At 39.7% G+C, this 14,165-nt stretch overlaps 1 protein-coding gene across 12 annotated transcripts in view; it reads right to left on the bottom strand.

Moving 5' to 3' along the window:
• The window catches only part of CLHC1 (clathrin heavy chain linker domain containing 1), a 78,828-nt gene that overhangs the window by 43,736 nt on the left and 20,927 nt on the right, over positions 1–14,165 (bottom strand). For all 12 annotated transcript variants that reach the window (XM_035272550.3, XM_035272548.3, XM_035272554.3 and 9 more), the window contains 4 exons: positions 12,775–12,976; positions 12,550–12,662; positions 12,102–12,186; positions 3,588–3,694 (listed from right to left, as the gene is read on the bottom strand). In XM_035272550.3, the coding sequence (XP_035128441.3) occupies positions 3,588–3,694; positions 12,102–12,186; positions 12,550–12,662; positions 12,775–12,976 (507 nt within the window). The remainder of the gene's footprint in view (positions 1–3,587; positions 3,695–12,101; positions 12,187–12,549; positions 12,663–12,774; positions 12,977–14,165) is intronic.

Here is a 14,165-nt window from a genome sequence, read left to right as displayed (position 1 = left end):
GCTCAAACAACTCCATAGGAAAAAAATCTAATAATCTGATTAAAAATGGGTAAAAGATTTGAATAGACATTTCTCAAAAGAAGGCATACAAATGACCAACAGGCTTATGAAAAGGTGCTCAACATAACTGATCATTAGAGACATGCAAATCAAAACTGCAACGAAATATCATGTCAGCCCAATTAAAACAGCTTTTATCCAAGAGTCAGGCAATAAGAAATCCTGGCAAGGATGTGGTGAAAAGGGAACCCTTGTAAGTGTACAAGAGTTGGTGGGAATGTAAATTAGTACAATCGCTATGGAAAACAATTTGAAGGTTCCTCAGAAAACTAAAAACTGGGCTACTATATAATCCAGCAATCCTATGATCATACCATATGATTAACAATCCTATGATTAATGCAGCGCTATTCACAATAGCCAAGATTTGGAAGCAACCTAAGTGTCTATCAACAGACAAATGGATAAAGAAAATGTGGTACTTATAGGCAATGAAGCACTATTCAGTCATAAAAAAGAATGAGATCCTATCATTTGCAGCAACATGGAAGGAAACGGAGGTCATGATGTTAAGTGAAATAAGCCAGGCACTGAAAGACAAACTTCACATGTTCTCACTTATTTGTGGAGTTAAAAATAAAAACAATTGAACTCATGAACACAGTAGAAGGATGGTTACCAGAGGCTGTGAAGGGTAGTAGGAGACTTGGGTGGGGGGAAGTGCGGCTGTTTAATGGTTAAAAAAATAATTAAATTGTCATGGCCATACTTTCCAAAGCAGGGAAATCTACAAAGCAGAGAATTACAAAACTGCAATGAGATACCATCTTACACCAATCAGAATGGCTACTAATAAAAAGTCAAAAGGGAATGCTTTGGAGAAAAGGGAATGCTTATACATTTTTGGTGGGAATGTAAATTAGTACAATCTTTATGGAATACAGTATGGAAATTTCTCAATGACCTAAAAATAGAACTACCATTCAATCCAGCAATCCTACTATTAGGTATCTACCCAAAGGAAAAGAAACCATTATATGAAAAAGACACCTGTACTCATTATGTTTATCACAGCACTATTCACAACAGCAAAGTCAGAGAATCAACCTATGTCCAGCAAGGGATGATTGGATAAAGAAAATACTCTCCCCGGCCCCCCCCCCACAGAATACTACTCAGCCATAAAACAGAACTGAAAGCCATTATCCTAAGTAAAATTAGCCAGGTGTGGTGGCACATGCCTGCAGTCCCAACTACTTGGGAGGCTGAGGGAAGAGAATCACTTGAATCCAGTAGGCATAAGGTTGCAATGAGTCAAGACTACACCACTGCACTCCAGCCTGGGTGACAGAACAAGACTCCATCTCAAGAAAGAAAAAAAAAAAATAGGCCAGGTGCAGTAGCTCACACCTGTAATCCCAGAACTTTGGGAGGCCGAGGTGGGCTGATCACCTGAGGTAAGGAGTTTGAGACCAGACTGATTAACATGGTGAAACCCCGTCTCTACTAAAAATACAAATTTAGCTGGGCATGGTGGTATGCACCTATAATCCCAGCTACTGGGGAGGCTAAGGCAGGAGAATCACTTGAACCTGGGAGGTGGAGGTTGCAGTGATCTGGGATTGCACCACTGCACTGCAGCCTGGACGACAGACTGAGACTCCATCTCAAAAAAAAAAAAAAGAAAAAAAAATATGAACCACTTAAGGATAAATCTTACAAAAGATGTGCAGACCTGAACAATGAAACTACAAAATATTTCTGAGAGAAAATTTAAAAGACATAAATAAATGGAGAGATATACCATTTTCATGGGTTGATTGGATCAGAAGATCCAATACTATTCAGTGTCTTTTCTCTCCAGATTGATCTATAAATTCAATGCAATACCAATTCTAGCAGGCTATTTTGTAGAAATTGAAAAGCTGACTCTATAAAAGTATACAGAAATGGCCGGGTGCAGTGGCTCACGCCTATAATTCCAGCACTTTGGGAAGCCAAGGTAGGCGGAGATCGCAAGACTAGCCTGGTTAACATGGTAAAACCCCATCTCTACTAAAAATACAAAATTAGCTGGGCATGGTGGCGTGCACTTGTAATCCCAGCTACTTGGGAGGCTGAGGCAGATAAATCGCTTGAACCCAGGAAGTGGAGGTTGTAGTAAGCTGGAATAGTGCCACTGCACTCCAGCCTGGGTGACAGAGTGAGATTCTGTCTCAAAAAAAAAAAACTGTACAGAAATACAAAAGCTCTAGAATAGCCAAATCAAATTTGATAAAGAACAGCATTTGAAGATTCACACTATCTGATTTCAAGACTTAATATAAAGCTAATATTTATACACACACACACACACACACACACACACCCCTTCCAAAGTGCTGGGATTACAGGTTCAAGCTACTGTGTGTGTGTGTGTGTGTGTGTGTGTGTGTATTGAAGACAGTGTGGTATTTCTATCCAGACAAATGAAGAGAACAGTGAAACAGAAATGACCCACACATATATGGATAACTGATTTTCAACAAAGATACAAAGGCAATTCAGTAAAGAAAATCTTCTTAATGAATTGTCCTGGAATAACTGGACCAGTCAGAGGCACATATCTGATAAAGGACTCGTATTCATACAATGGGATACTACTCATCAATAAAAAGAAATGAACTACTGGATAGATCCAACAACATAAATTTCAAAATAATTATGCTGAGTGCAAGAAGTCAGTCAAAAAGAATACTTACTGTATGATTCGATTTGAATAAAACTCTAGATGCAAACTAATCTATTGTGACTGAAAGCACACTAGTGGTTTGCCTGCAGACTGGGGGAAGGAGAGGCTGTGGGAGAGAAAAGGGTGAGAGAACTAGGAAGTAGTGGGAAGAGAGGGATACAGAGCGGCATGAGGGAACTTTTGAGTGATAATCTCATGGTTGTATACATATGTCAAAACTTACCAAATTGGGCCAGGCGCTATGGGAAGCCAAAAAAGGAGGGTCACCTGAGGTCAGGAGTTCGAGGCCAACATGGTGAAACCCCATCTCTACTAAAAATATTAAAAAATTAGCTGAGCATGGTGGTATACACCTGTAGTCCCAGGTACTTGGGAGGCAGGGCTGGGGGAGAATTGCTTGAACCCGGGAGGCGGAGGTTGTGGTTGCAGTGAGCCAAGAATGAACACTGAACTCTAACCTGAGCAACAAGAGTGAAACTGTCTCAAAATAAAAAAAACCTTACCAAATACTTTAATATGTACAATTTGTTGTATTATGACAATTTTACCATAAGAAAGCTGGTTTTAAAGGAATGTGGAGCAAATTTGACAAAACATTAACATTTATTAAATCATAAGAGTGATTACATGGATGTTAATGTTTCTCCGTACTTTTCTATATACTTAAAATTGTTCATAATACAATTTAGGAAATCTAATCAAACCCCTTAGTATTACTGATAAGCAAACCGAGTAAATGGTAGAGATTGGTCTGGAGCCTAGACCTTTAGTCTCCCAGTTTAGTGCTTTATCCATTCTATGAGAGAAAAAGTAGTAAATGTGCATGCATATATAAGGTTCAGAGAGAAATACTTACCCTTAAACGTGTTCACTGTACCAATGTTTCGAAGAATTCTTCTCGGACTGTTGGCTGCATAACTAGCTGCCTTTTCATATTCACCAAGTGAGATTAATTCATTAAATCTATAGCCATCACGTTTTAAAATGCATTATAATGACACAAAGAAAAAGAAAAAACGGATTAGAAATGTTTAATACATACTAAATATAGTGGCATAATGATATGGAAAAACAAAAAGGAATTCTAATAAACTATAATTAGAATCATTCACTCTATAAGATGTTCTTTGAAATATTTCTCTAATATTCTGTTGGCTTTTTTTTAAGTCTCAGAATAAAACTCTCAATTGCTAGCTGACTTTGAACATGATCCTATACTTTATTCCTATAGCACTTACAGCGAGCCATAGAGAATAGAACTTGAAATTATTATTAACTCAAATTTTTTTCCTTCATAGCATCTCTACATGAAAAAGTACTGGTATCAGGGGAAAGAAGGGCAATCTGCTTAGAAACACTGCCTTGAGGAAATATTAATTGAACACAAAAGTTGCCAAATTGGAGAACAAGAGGTGTCCTTGGCATTCAGAAGCCTATGTTGTTCTGCCAGGCAACAGGTTCCCAATCAAAGATTAACACAAGAAGGAAAGATAATAGTTACGATAACTTAAGCCTCTACTCCTCTTCCTATGGCAAAAGATCTTCAAATCAGTCCTTACCTCACAATTAATAAAAATATGACAAACAGAAGTCACTTAGTGTTGCAAACAAATGTGGAACCCCAGGGGGAAAACCCACTAAAGTAATATTAAACAAAATACATAAAAATTTCTATTTCAACAAGGGTTTTTCTCTCATATCAAACTGTTAGACTTAGAGAAGCCTTAGAGTACAAGGAAATAACACAAACTTTTTTGCCCTCTCCAAAATTATCTTTACCCCCCTCTTTTTTACCATACCAACAACTGAAATAACAGCTAAAAACTGTTCAACATATAAGACCAGGAATATTACATATGTACATTACAGATAAGCCTCATAGCCTATGAATTAACCTCTTAAAGAATAAGTCCTGGGGAGGACTCAAGATGGCGCTGTGAGAACAACCCAGGATTGGAGCTCTCGTTGAATCCGCAAACAGGTGAGTCGGAGCTGCATTTCCAGACTGATCTTTGTTGCCCACAGAACGGGGAAACTCCCAAGTATAAAAAAGACACGGGACGCCAGGCAGTAGGTCTGCCTGGCGAAGCCGGCAGCCGGGGCGGCGGTGGCCGGCCCTACCCAGCAATCCCCACAGGGTGCGCTTGTCCGGGTGCCCTGTTGAACTGGCAACCTGAGACTTGAGAGGGCTGGACTTGAGACTGAACGAGACTTGGACAGTCGGCCAGCCCAGGGGATTGCAGGGACAGATCGTTTGGGATACCCAGTGGGACGAACAAAACCGCTATTTCAAACTATCCTGAGCAGACGGTCCGAGACGCTCTGGGGGGGGGGCGTCCACCACTACCGAGGCAACCCGCCCCAACTGAGATACACGCCCATTGCTGACGCAGCCAGCCGTTGCCGAGGCAACCTGTCCCTGCTGAGATACACGCCCACTGCTGACGCAGCCTGCTGTTGCCGAGGCAACACGCTACAAGGAAGAGACTCCGCCGCAGGGCGTGGAGGAGACCACAGCGGAGCCTGCAGGAACAGGGCGAATCACACAACAGCAGGGCGGAGGCTCGGCAGCCAAACAGTGGCTAGTCTGCCTTCTAGCTGGGCAGGACACCTCAACGGACATCGAAAAATAAAGCCCGAACCCCCCAACACAGAGCATTTGAGAAAAAAAGGGTTTTTTTTAATGAGCTCTGTTGCAGCAGAATCAAACATAGCAGCCTAACAGCCCTGAATGAACAACAGAGCTCACAGCTCAGCAATTGAGCTCCAAAAAAGTACAGACTGTCTCCTCAAGCAGCTCCCTGACCCCTCTATATCCAAAAGACTGACATTTGGCAGGCATCATCCTGGGACAAAGATAGCAGAAAAAGAAACGAGTAGCATCCCTCACTGTGCCACAGCTGCTAGAGGTGCACCCCAGACAAGCAGGGCCTGGAGGGGACCTCAGCAGTCGTACAGCGAAGGGGCTAGGCTGGTAGAAGGAAAACCAAGTAACAGAAATACTTCATCATCAACAATCTGGGTGTCCACTCAGAGACCCAATCGAAAAGTCAGCAACTACGCAGACGACAAGCGGATAAACCCACAAAGATGGGAAGAAACCAGCGAAAAAAGGAGGAAAACACCCGAAACCAGAACACCTCGCCTCCTAGAAAGGACCAAAACTCCTCACCAGCAAGGGAGCAAAGCTGGACGGAGAATGACTGTGACGAAATGACGAAATTAGACTTCAGAAGGTGGATAATGAGAAACTTTTGTGAGCTAAAAGAACATGTATTAAATCAATGCAGAGAAACTAAGGAACTTAAAAAAAGATATGAGGAAATGATAACAAGAATGGATAACTTAGAGAGGAATATGAATGAATTAAAGGAGCTGAAAAACACAAGATGAGAACTTCGCGAAGCATGCACAAGTTTCAATAGCCGAATTGACCAAGCAGAAGAAAGACTATCTGAAGTCGAAGACCAACTCAATAAAATTTAACGAGAAACCAAGATCAGAGAAAAAAGCGCAAAAAGGAATGAACAAAGTCTCCAAGAAATGTGGGACTATGTGAAAAGACCTAACCTACGTTTGATAGGTGTACCAGAAGGGGACGAAGAGAATGAATCCAAGCTGGAAAATACTCTTCAGGACATCATCCAGGAAAACTTCCCCCACATAGCAAGACAGCCCAACACTCAAATGCAGGAAATACAGAGAACACCACAAAGACATTCTGCAAGAAGAGCAACCCCAAGGCACATAATCGTCAGATTCAACAAGGTTGAAATAAAGGAGAGAATACTAAGGGCAGCCAGAGAGAAAGGTCGAGTTACCCACAAAGGGAAGCCCATCAGACTCACAGCAGATCTCTTGGCAGAAACACTACAAGCCAGAAGAGAGTGGGGGCCAATATTCAGCATTCTTAAAGAAAAGAACTTTCAACCCAGAATTTCATATCCAGCCAAACTGAGCTTCAGAAGTGAAGGAAAAATAAAATCCTTTGCGAACAAGCAAGTACTCAGAGATTTTGTCACCACCAGGCCTGCTTTACAAGAGCTCCTGAAAGAGGCACTACACATAGAAAGGAACAACCAGTACCAGCCATTCCAAAATCACACTAAAAGTTAAAGAGCATCAGCATAATGAAGAACCTACAACAACCAACAGGCAAAACAGCCACTTAGCATCAAAATGGCAGTATCAAATTCACACATAACAATATTAACCCTAAATGTAAATGGACTAAATGCACCAATCAAAAGACACAGACTGGCAAATTGGATAAAAATCCAAAACCCATCAGTGTGCTGTATCCAGGAAACCCATCTCACATGCAAGGATACACAAAGGCTCAAAATAAAGGGATGGAGAAAGATTTACCAAGCAAATGGAGAGCAAAAAAAAAGCAGGAGTTGCAATTCTCATCTCTGATAAAATAGACTTTAAAGCAACAAAGATCAAAAGAGACAAAGAAGGCCATTACATAATGGTAAAAGGATCGATAAAACAAGAAGAGCTAACGATCCTAAACATATATGGACCCAATGCAGGAGCACCCAGATACATAAGGCAAGTTCTTAATGACTTACAAAGAGACTTAGACTCCCACACAATAATAGTGGGAGACTTTAACACTCCACTGTCAATATTAGACAGATCAACCAGACAGAAAATCAACAAGGATACCCAGGGCTTGAACTCAGACCTGAAACAAGCAAACCTGATAGACATTTACAGAACTCTCCACCCCAAATCCACAGAATATACATTTTTCTCAGCACCACATCACACCTACTCAAAAATTGACCACATAATTGGAAGTAAAGCACTGCTCAACAAATGCAAAACAATTGAAATCATAACAAACAGCCTCTCAGACCATAATGCAATCAAGTTACAACTCAGAATACAGAAACCAACCCAGAACCACACAGCTTCATGGAAACTGAACAACTGGCTCTTGAATGTTGACTGGGTAAACAATGAAATGAAGTCAGAAATAAAGAAGTTCTTCGAAACCAATGAGAACGAAGACACAACATGCCAGAACCTCTGGGACACATTTAAAGCAGTCTCTAGAGGAAAGTATATAGCAATAAGAGCCCATATGAGGAGAATGGAGAGATCCAAAATTGACACCCTATCGTCAAAATTGAAAGAGCTAGAGGAGCAAGATCAAAAAAACTCAAAACCCAGCAGAAGACAAGAAATAACTAAGATCAGAGCAGAGCTGAAGGAGATTGAGACACGAAAAACCCTTCAAAAAATCAATAAATCCAAGAGCTGGTTTTTTTAAAAGATCAACAAAATAGACAGACCACTAGCCAGATTGATTAAAAAGAAAAGAGAGAACAACCAAATAGATGCAATAAAAAATGATAAAGGGGAAATCACCACAGATTCCACAGAAATTCAAACCATCATCAGAGAATATTACAAACAACTATATGTACATAAACTAGTAAACCTGGAAGAAATGGATAAATTCCTGGACTCCTGTGTCCTCCCAAGCCTAAACCAGGAGGAAGCTGAAACTATGAATAGACCAATAACAAGGTCAGAAGTCGAGGCAGCAATTAAGAGCCTACCACACAAAAAAAGCCCAGGTCCAGACGGGTTCACAGCCGAATTCTACCAGACACACAAGGAGGAGCTGGTACCATTCCTTCTAAAACTATTTCAAACAATCCAAAAAGAGGGAGTCCTTCCCAAATCATTTTATGAGACCAACATCATCCTGATACCAAAATCCGGCAGAGACCCAACGAGAAAAGAAACCTTCAGGCCAATATCCATGATGAACATAGATGCAGAAATCTTCAATAAAATATTGGCAAGCCGACTGCAACAGCAAATCAAAACACTTATTCATCATGATCAAGTAGGATTCATCCCAGGGATGCAAGGCTGGTTCAACATACGCAAGTCTATCAACGTAATTCACCACATAAACAGAACCAAAAACAAAAACCACATGATTATCTCAATTGACGCAGAGAAGGAATTTGACAAAATTCAACAGCCCTTTATGCTAAAAACCCTCAATAAACTCGGTATCGATGGAACGTATCTCAAAGTAATAAAAGCTATTTATGACAAACCAACAGCCAATATCATACTGAATGGGCAAAAACTGGAAGCATTCCCTTTGAAATCTGGCACTAGACAAGGATGCCCTCTCTCACCACTCCTATTCAATATAGTACTGGAAGTTCTAGCCAGAGCAATCAGGCAAGAAAGAGAAATAAAGGGTATTCAAATAGGAAAGGTGGAAGCCAAATTGTCTCTATTTGCAGACGACATGATAGTATACCTAGAAGACCCCATTGCCTCAGCCCAAAAACTCCTGAAACTGATAAACAACTTCAGCAAAGTCTCAGGATATAAAATCAATGTGCAAAAATCACAAGCATTCGTCTACGCCAATGACAGACTTAAAGAAAGCCAAATCAAGAGCGAACTGCCATTCGCAATTGCTACAAAAAGAATAAAATACCTTGGAATACAACTCACAAGGAACGTAAGGGACCTCTTCAAGGAGAACTACAAACCACTGCTCAACGAAATCAGAGAGGACACAAACAGATGGAGAAACATTCCATGTTCATGGTTAGGAAGAATTAATATCGTGAAAATGGCTATACTGCCCAAAGTAATTTACAGAATCAACGCTATCCCCATCAAGCTACCATTGACTTTCTTCACAGAACTGGAAAAAACCACCATGAACTTCATATGGAACCAAAAGAGAGCCCGCATAGCCAAGTCAATTCTAAGCAAAAAGAACACAGCGGGGGGCATCACACTACCGGATTTCAAACTATACTACAAGGCTACAGTAATCAAAACAGCATGGTACTGGTACCAAAACAGAGATATAGACCAATGGAACAAAACAGAGGCACCGGAGGCAACACAACATACATACAACTATACAATCTTTGATAAACCTGACAAAAACAAGCAATGGGGCAAGGATTCCATGTTTAACAAATGGTGTTGGGAAAACTGGCTAGCCATGTGCAGAAAGCAGAAACTGGACCCCTTCCTGACACCTTACACTAAAATTAACTCTAGATGGATTAAAGACTTAAACATAAGACCTGGCACCATAAAAACCCTAGAAGGAAATCTAGGCAAAACTATCCAGGACATAGGAGTAGGCAAGGACTTCATGAACAAAACACCAAAAGCATTGGCAACAAAAGCCAAAATAGACAAATGGGACCTAATGAAACTCCACAGCTTCTGCACGGCAAAAGAAACAGTCACTAGAGTGGATCGGCAACCAACAGAATGGGAAAAAATTTTTGCAGTTTACCCATCTGACAAAGGGCTGATATCCAGAATTTACAAAGAACTCAAACGGATTTACAGGAAAAAAACAAACAAGCCCATTCAAAAGTGGGCAAAGGATATGAACAGACACTTTACGAAAGAAGACATATATGAGGCCAACAGTCATAAGAAAAAGTGCTCATCGTCACTGGTCATCAGAGAGATGCAAATCAAAACCACATTGAGATACCATCTCACGCCAGTTAGAATGGCGATCATTAAAAAATCTGGAGACAACAGATGCTGGAGAGGATGTGGAGAAAAAGGAACACTTTTACACTGTTGGTGGGAGTGTAAATTAGTTCAACCATTGTGGAAGACAGTGTGGCGATTCCTCAAGGCCTTAGAAATAGAAATTCCATTTGACCCAGCAATCCCATTACTGGGTATATATCCAAAAGACTATAAATCGTTCTACTATAAGGACACATGTACACGAATGTTCATTGCAGCACTGTTTACAATAGCAAAGACCTGGAATCAACCCAAATGCCCATTGATAATAGACTGGATTGGAAAAATGTGGCACATATACACCATGGAATATTATGCAGCAATCAGAAATGATGAGTTCGTGTCGTTTGTAGGGACATGGATGAATCTGGAGAACATCATCCTCAGCAAACTGACACAAGAACAGAAAATGAAAGACCGCATATTCTCACTCATAGGTGGGTGATGAAAAATGAGAACACATGGACACAGAAAGGGGAGTACTAAACACTGGAGTCTATTGGGGGGAAAAGGGGAGGGCCAGTGGGAGGGGGTGGTGGGGAGGGATAGCCTGGGGAGAAATGCCAAATGTGGGTGAAGGGGAGAAGGAAAGAAAAGCACACTGCCATGTGTGTTCCTACGCAACTGTCTTGCATGCTCTGCTCATGTACCCCAAAACCTAAAATCCAATAAAAAATTAAAAAAAAAAAAAGAAAAAGAAAAAGAATAAGTCTTACTATATATTACAAATGTTTAAAAATGTAAGGGCATGTTAAACACCAGGGGAGCAGCTATGTGGGGAAAAAGGGAGGGAAAAGGGATTGAAGATAGGAGGGATGATACACAGCGGGATATCAACAAACTTCTATAAAAAGAGCTGAAGTAAATGCGGCAATATGTTAATTCTTTGCAAAGCTGGTAAACAGTTGACACATGGGTGTTCATTTGGTTAATGTTACTCTCGTATTTTTATGTATACTTGAAATATTTGATAAAAAGTAAAAGTATAAAAAAGAATATAGTCTCAGATCTCTTTAATCTTCTATTATATACCATGTATAATAACTTAACTATTAGGGAGAAATATGCCTTCTTAATAAGTTATGGGATAGAAATAATAAGAAAGGACTGAATTGGCTAGAATCATCTGAATCAGGAAGAAAATTTTTTTTTCCTCTCCAAATACGGTTTCAGCAAGGAAGACATTCTCAAAACCATTTTGTAACATCAGGTTGATAGCTAGGAAATTTAAGAAAAATACAGGTTGAGTTTCCCTTATCCTAAATGTTTGAGACCAGAAGTGTTTTGGATTTTGGATTTTTTCATATTTTGCAATATATGCATATACATAATGAGGTATCTTGAGGATGGGACCCAAATCTAAACACAAAATTTATGGTTCATATACACCATATACACATAGCCTGAAGGTAATTTTATACAAAATTTCTAATAAGTTTGTGCATGAAACAAAGTTTGTGTACATTGATCCATCAGAAAACAGAGGTATTGCTATCTCATGTCAGTGCCCAGAATTTTTCAGATTTTAGAGCATTTCAGATCTCAAATTTTTGGATTAGGAATGCTTAACCTGTATAAATAAAACATATCAACATTATAATCCTCTTATCTCCTCTGAAGAATCTCCCAGATTCCCAATTGAATATTTTTTTCACAAAGAATCTATGAAAAAATATAATTCTAGCTTGTTTTCTAATTCATAAAGATAAGAAACGTAGAGACTATGACTTATTTTGATGAGCCAAAATACAAAATAAACAGTAAATATGGTCACTTTAACATGGAAAAGTAAAGCTTTAAAAATATTTGCCTTTCAATGTAGTGAAGTGTCATTTCAGCTTCTTTTGCCCTGTGTGGATCATCTTCCAGTAATTCTTCAGCAATGACTTGGTCACCTGTAAATATTGGAAGTACCACTGAAAGATATTTAAGGTTACTTATCAACAAATAATAAACATACATGTGTTTAATACCAACAACTTATTGCTATGGTTCCTAACAGCATCAACCTCTTCCGAAACTTAGTGGCCTCCCTGTCCCTTCCCTCTTTATCTTGAGGTACATTTTCAGGCATTCTGTCTTTGGCTCACTAACTACCTGTTAGCTGTTGAAGGAAGAAACCCACAGGGTAACAGGGAACTAGCTGAAGTATGTTTTTGCTTTCTTTAAATTCAGCCTAAGAAAACCCCATTCTAACTTTCAAGGGGAAAAAATTATCTTCCATTATCCATACTAATTTAAAACTATAGAGAATCTACCTCGTAAACATATGGTTTTCTGAATTTGCTCCACAAAATCTTGAAATGGGATGCTCATGTCAGATTTTATCCATGAATTAAGTGCCTGTGAAATTATCTGCAGTCTTTGATGACTATAAAGATAAAAAAAATCAGTAATATACTGAGCCTAAAATCAAATGGTGGAATATTAGAATAAATACAAATAAAAGCTCCAAACTTTAAAAACATAATCAACTTCCATACCTAAACTGTAATTTTTTGTTCAGATTTTCAGCTACATCTCGCCGTTTTACTAACACAATCATTTCTTCATCTAAATCAGCCTTCCTCTGAGCTGGTACATATTTTAACAACATAGCTTGTTTAATTTCTGCATATTTATCTTCAAGATGTTTCATGTATTCAGTGAGAGCATCTAGATTGACGGATTCCTGGACAGTCATGCCTATGGGAAAAGGGAACAAATCAAGCAGTCCAAGCCATGTGTGGGACTCCTGTGTTCAAAGAGCAAATCTTACCGAGATAGTTCACTGTGTTAAGAAACCATTTAGAAACCATAGTATGTACTTGCAGCTTATTGAACATATGTAAACTTAGCACAAACTTGTAAATGGCTAGCAGGTTGGTTGGTTGGTTGACTGATTGATGGATTGACTATAATAGAGACAGGGTCTTGCTATGTTGCCCAGGCTAGTCTTAAACTCCTGGGCTCAAGCAATCTGCCCACTTCAGCCTCCCAAAGTGCTGGGATTATAGGTGTGAGCCACTGTGCCAGGCCAGGCTAGCCGTTTATTTATTTATTTTTTTACTTTTTATTTTTTTTGAGTTGGAGTCTCACTCTGTCTCCCAGGCTGGAATGCAGTTGTGCGATCTCAGCTCACTTCAACCTCCACCTCCCAGGTTCAAGCAATTCTCCTGCCTCAGCCTCCTGAGTAGCTGGGACTACAGGCGCCTGCCACCATGCCTGGCTAATTTTTGTATTTTTAATAGAGACAGCGTTTCACTATGTTGGCCAGGCTGGTCTCAAACTCCTGACCTCAGGTGATTCACCCACCTCAGCCTCCCAAAGTGTTGGGATTACAGACGTTAGCCACCACACCTGGCCTCAGGTTAGCTGTTTTAAAGATTGTCAATGAAGATTCAGTGAAGACTGTCTGAGAACACACAAACCTTAGCATCTCAAAACAATATTTTTAGTGATTCATTAACACAGCCTGAAGACCCCTAAATATCACTGTAACTCAATAACACCAAGAGCTTCTGCCTAACAATTCAGGATTTGTCAACAGATTTCTCTCTAAACAAATCTCCCATTACTCTATTATAGCTAACCTCAGAGTAATCAGTTTATAATTATCAACACAAAATGTAAATGCCATCTAAAGCTTCAGTCCTCTCTCTCTCACAGTCCCCTCTACTTATTATTCATAACTATCTCTCTTCAAATGCCTTCTTTAAAAAAAAAAAAAAAACAAAAACAGAGAGAGAAAGAGGCTCTTACAGTGTTGGTCCAGGTTGATCTCAAACTCCTGGGCTCAAGAGATCCTCACAACTCAGCATCCCAAAGTGCTAGGATAACAGGTGTGAGCCACTGTGCCCATCCCTGAACATCTTTCTTTCTCATTTGGGCCAAT

Source organism: Callithrix jacchus, chromosome 14 (genome assembly GCF_049354715.1).
Source record: "Callithrix jacchus isolate 240 chromosome 14, calJac240_pri, whole genome shotgun sequence".
Lineage (NCBI taxonomy): Eukaryota > Metazoa > Chordata > Mammalia > Primates > Cebidae > Callithrix > Callithrix jacchus.
The sequence above is the reverse complement of the archived record's forward strand: the minus strand, read 5'-3'. Positions and strand labels throughout refer to the sequence as shown.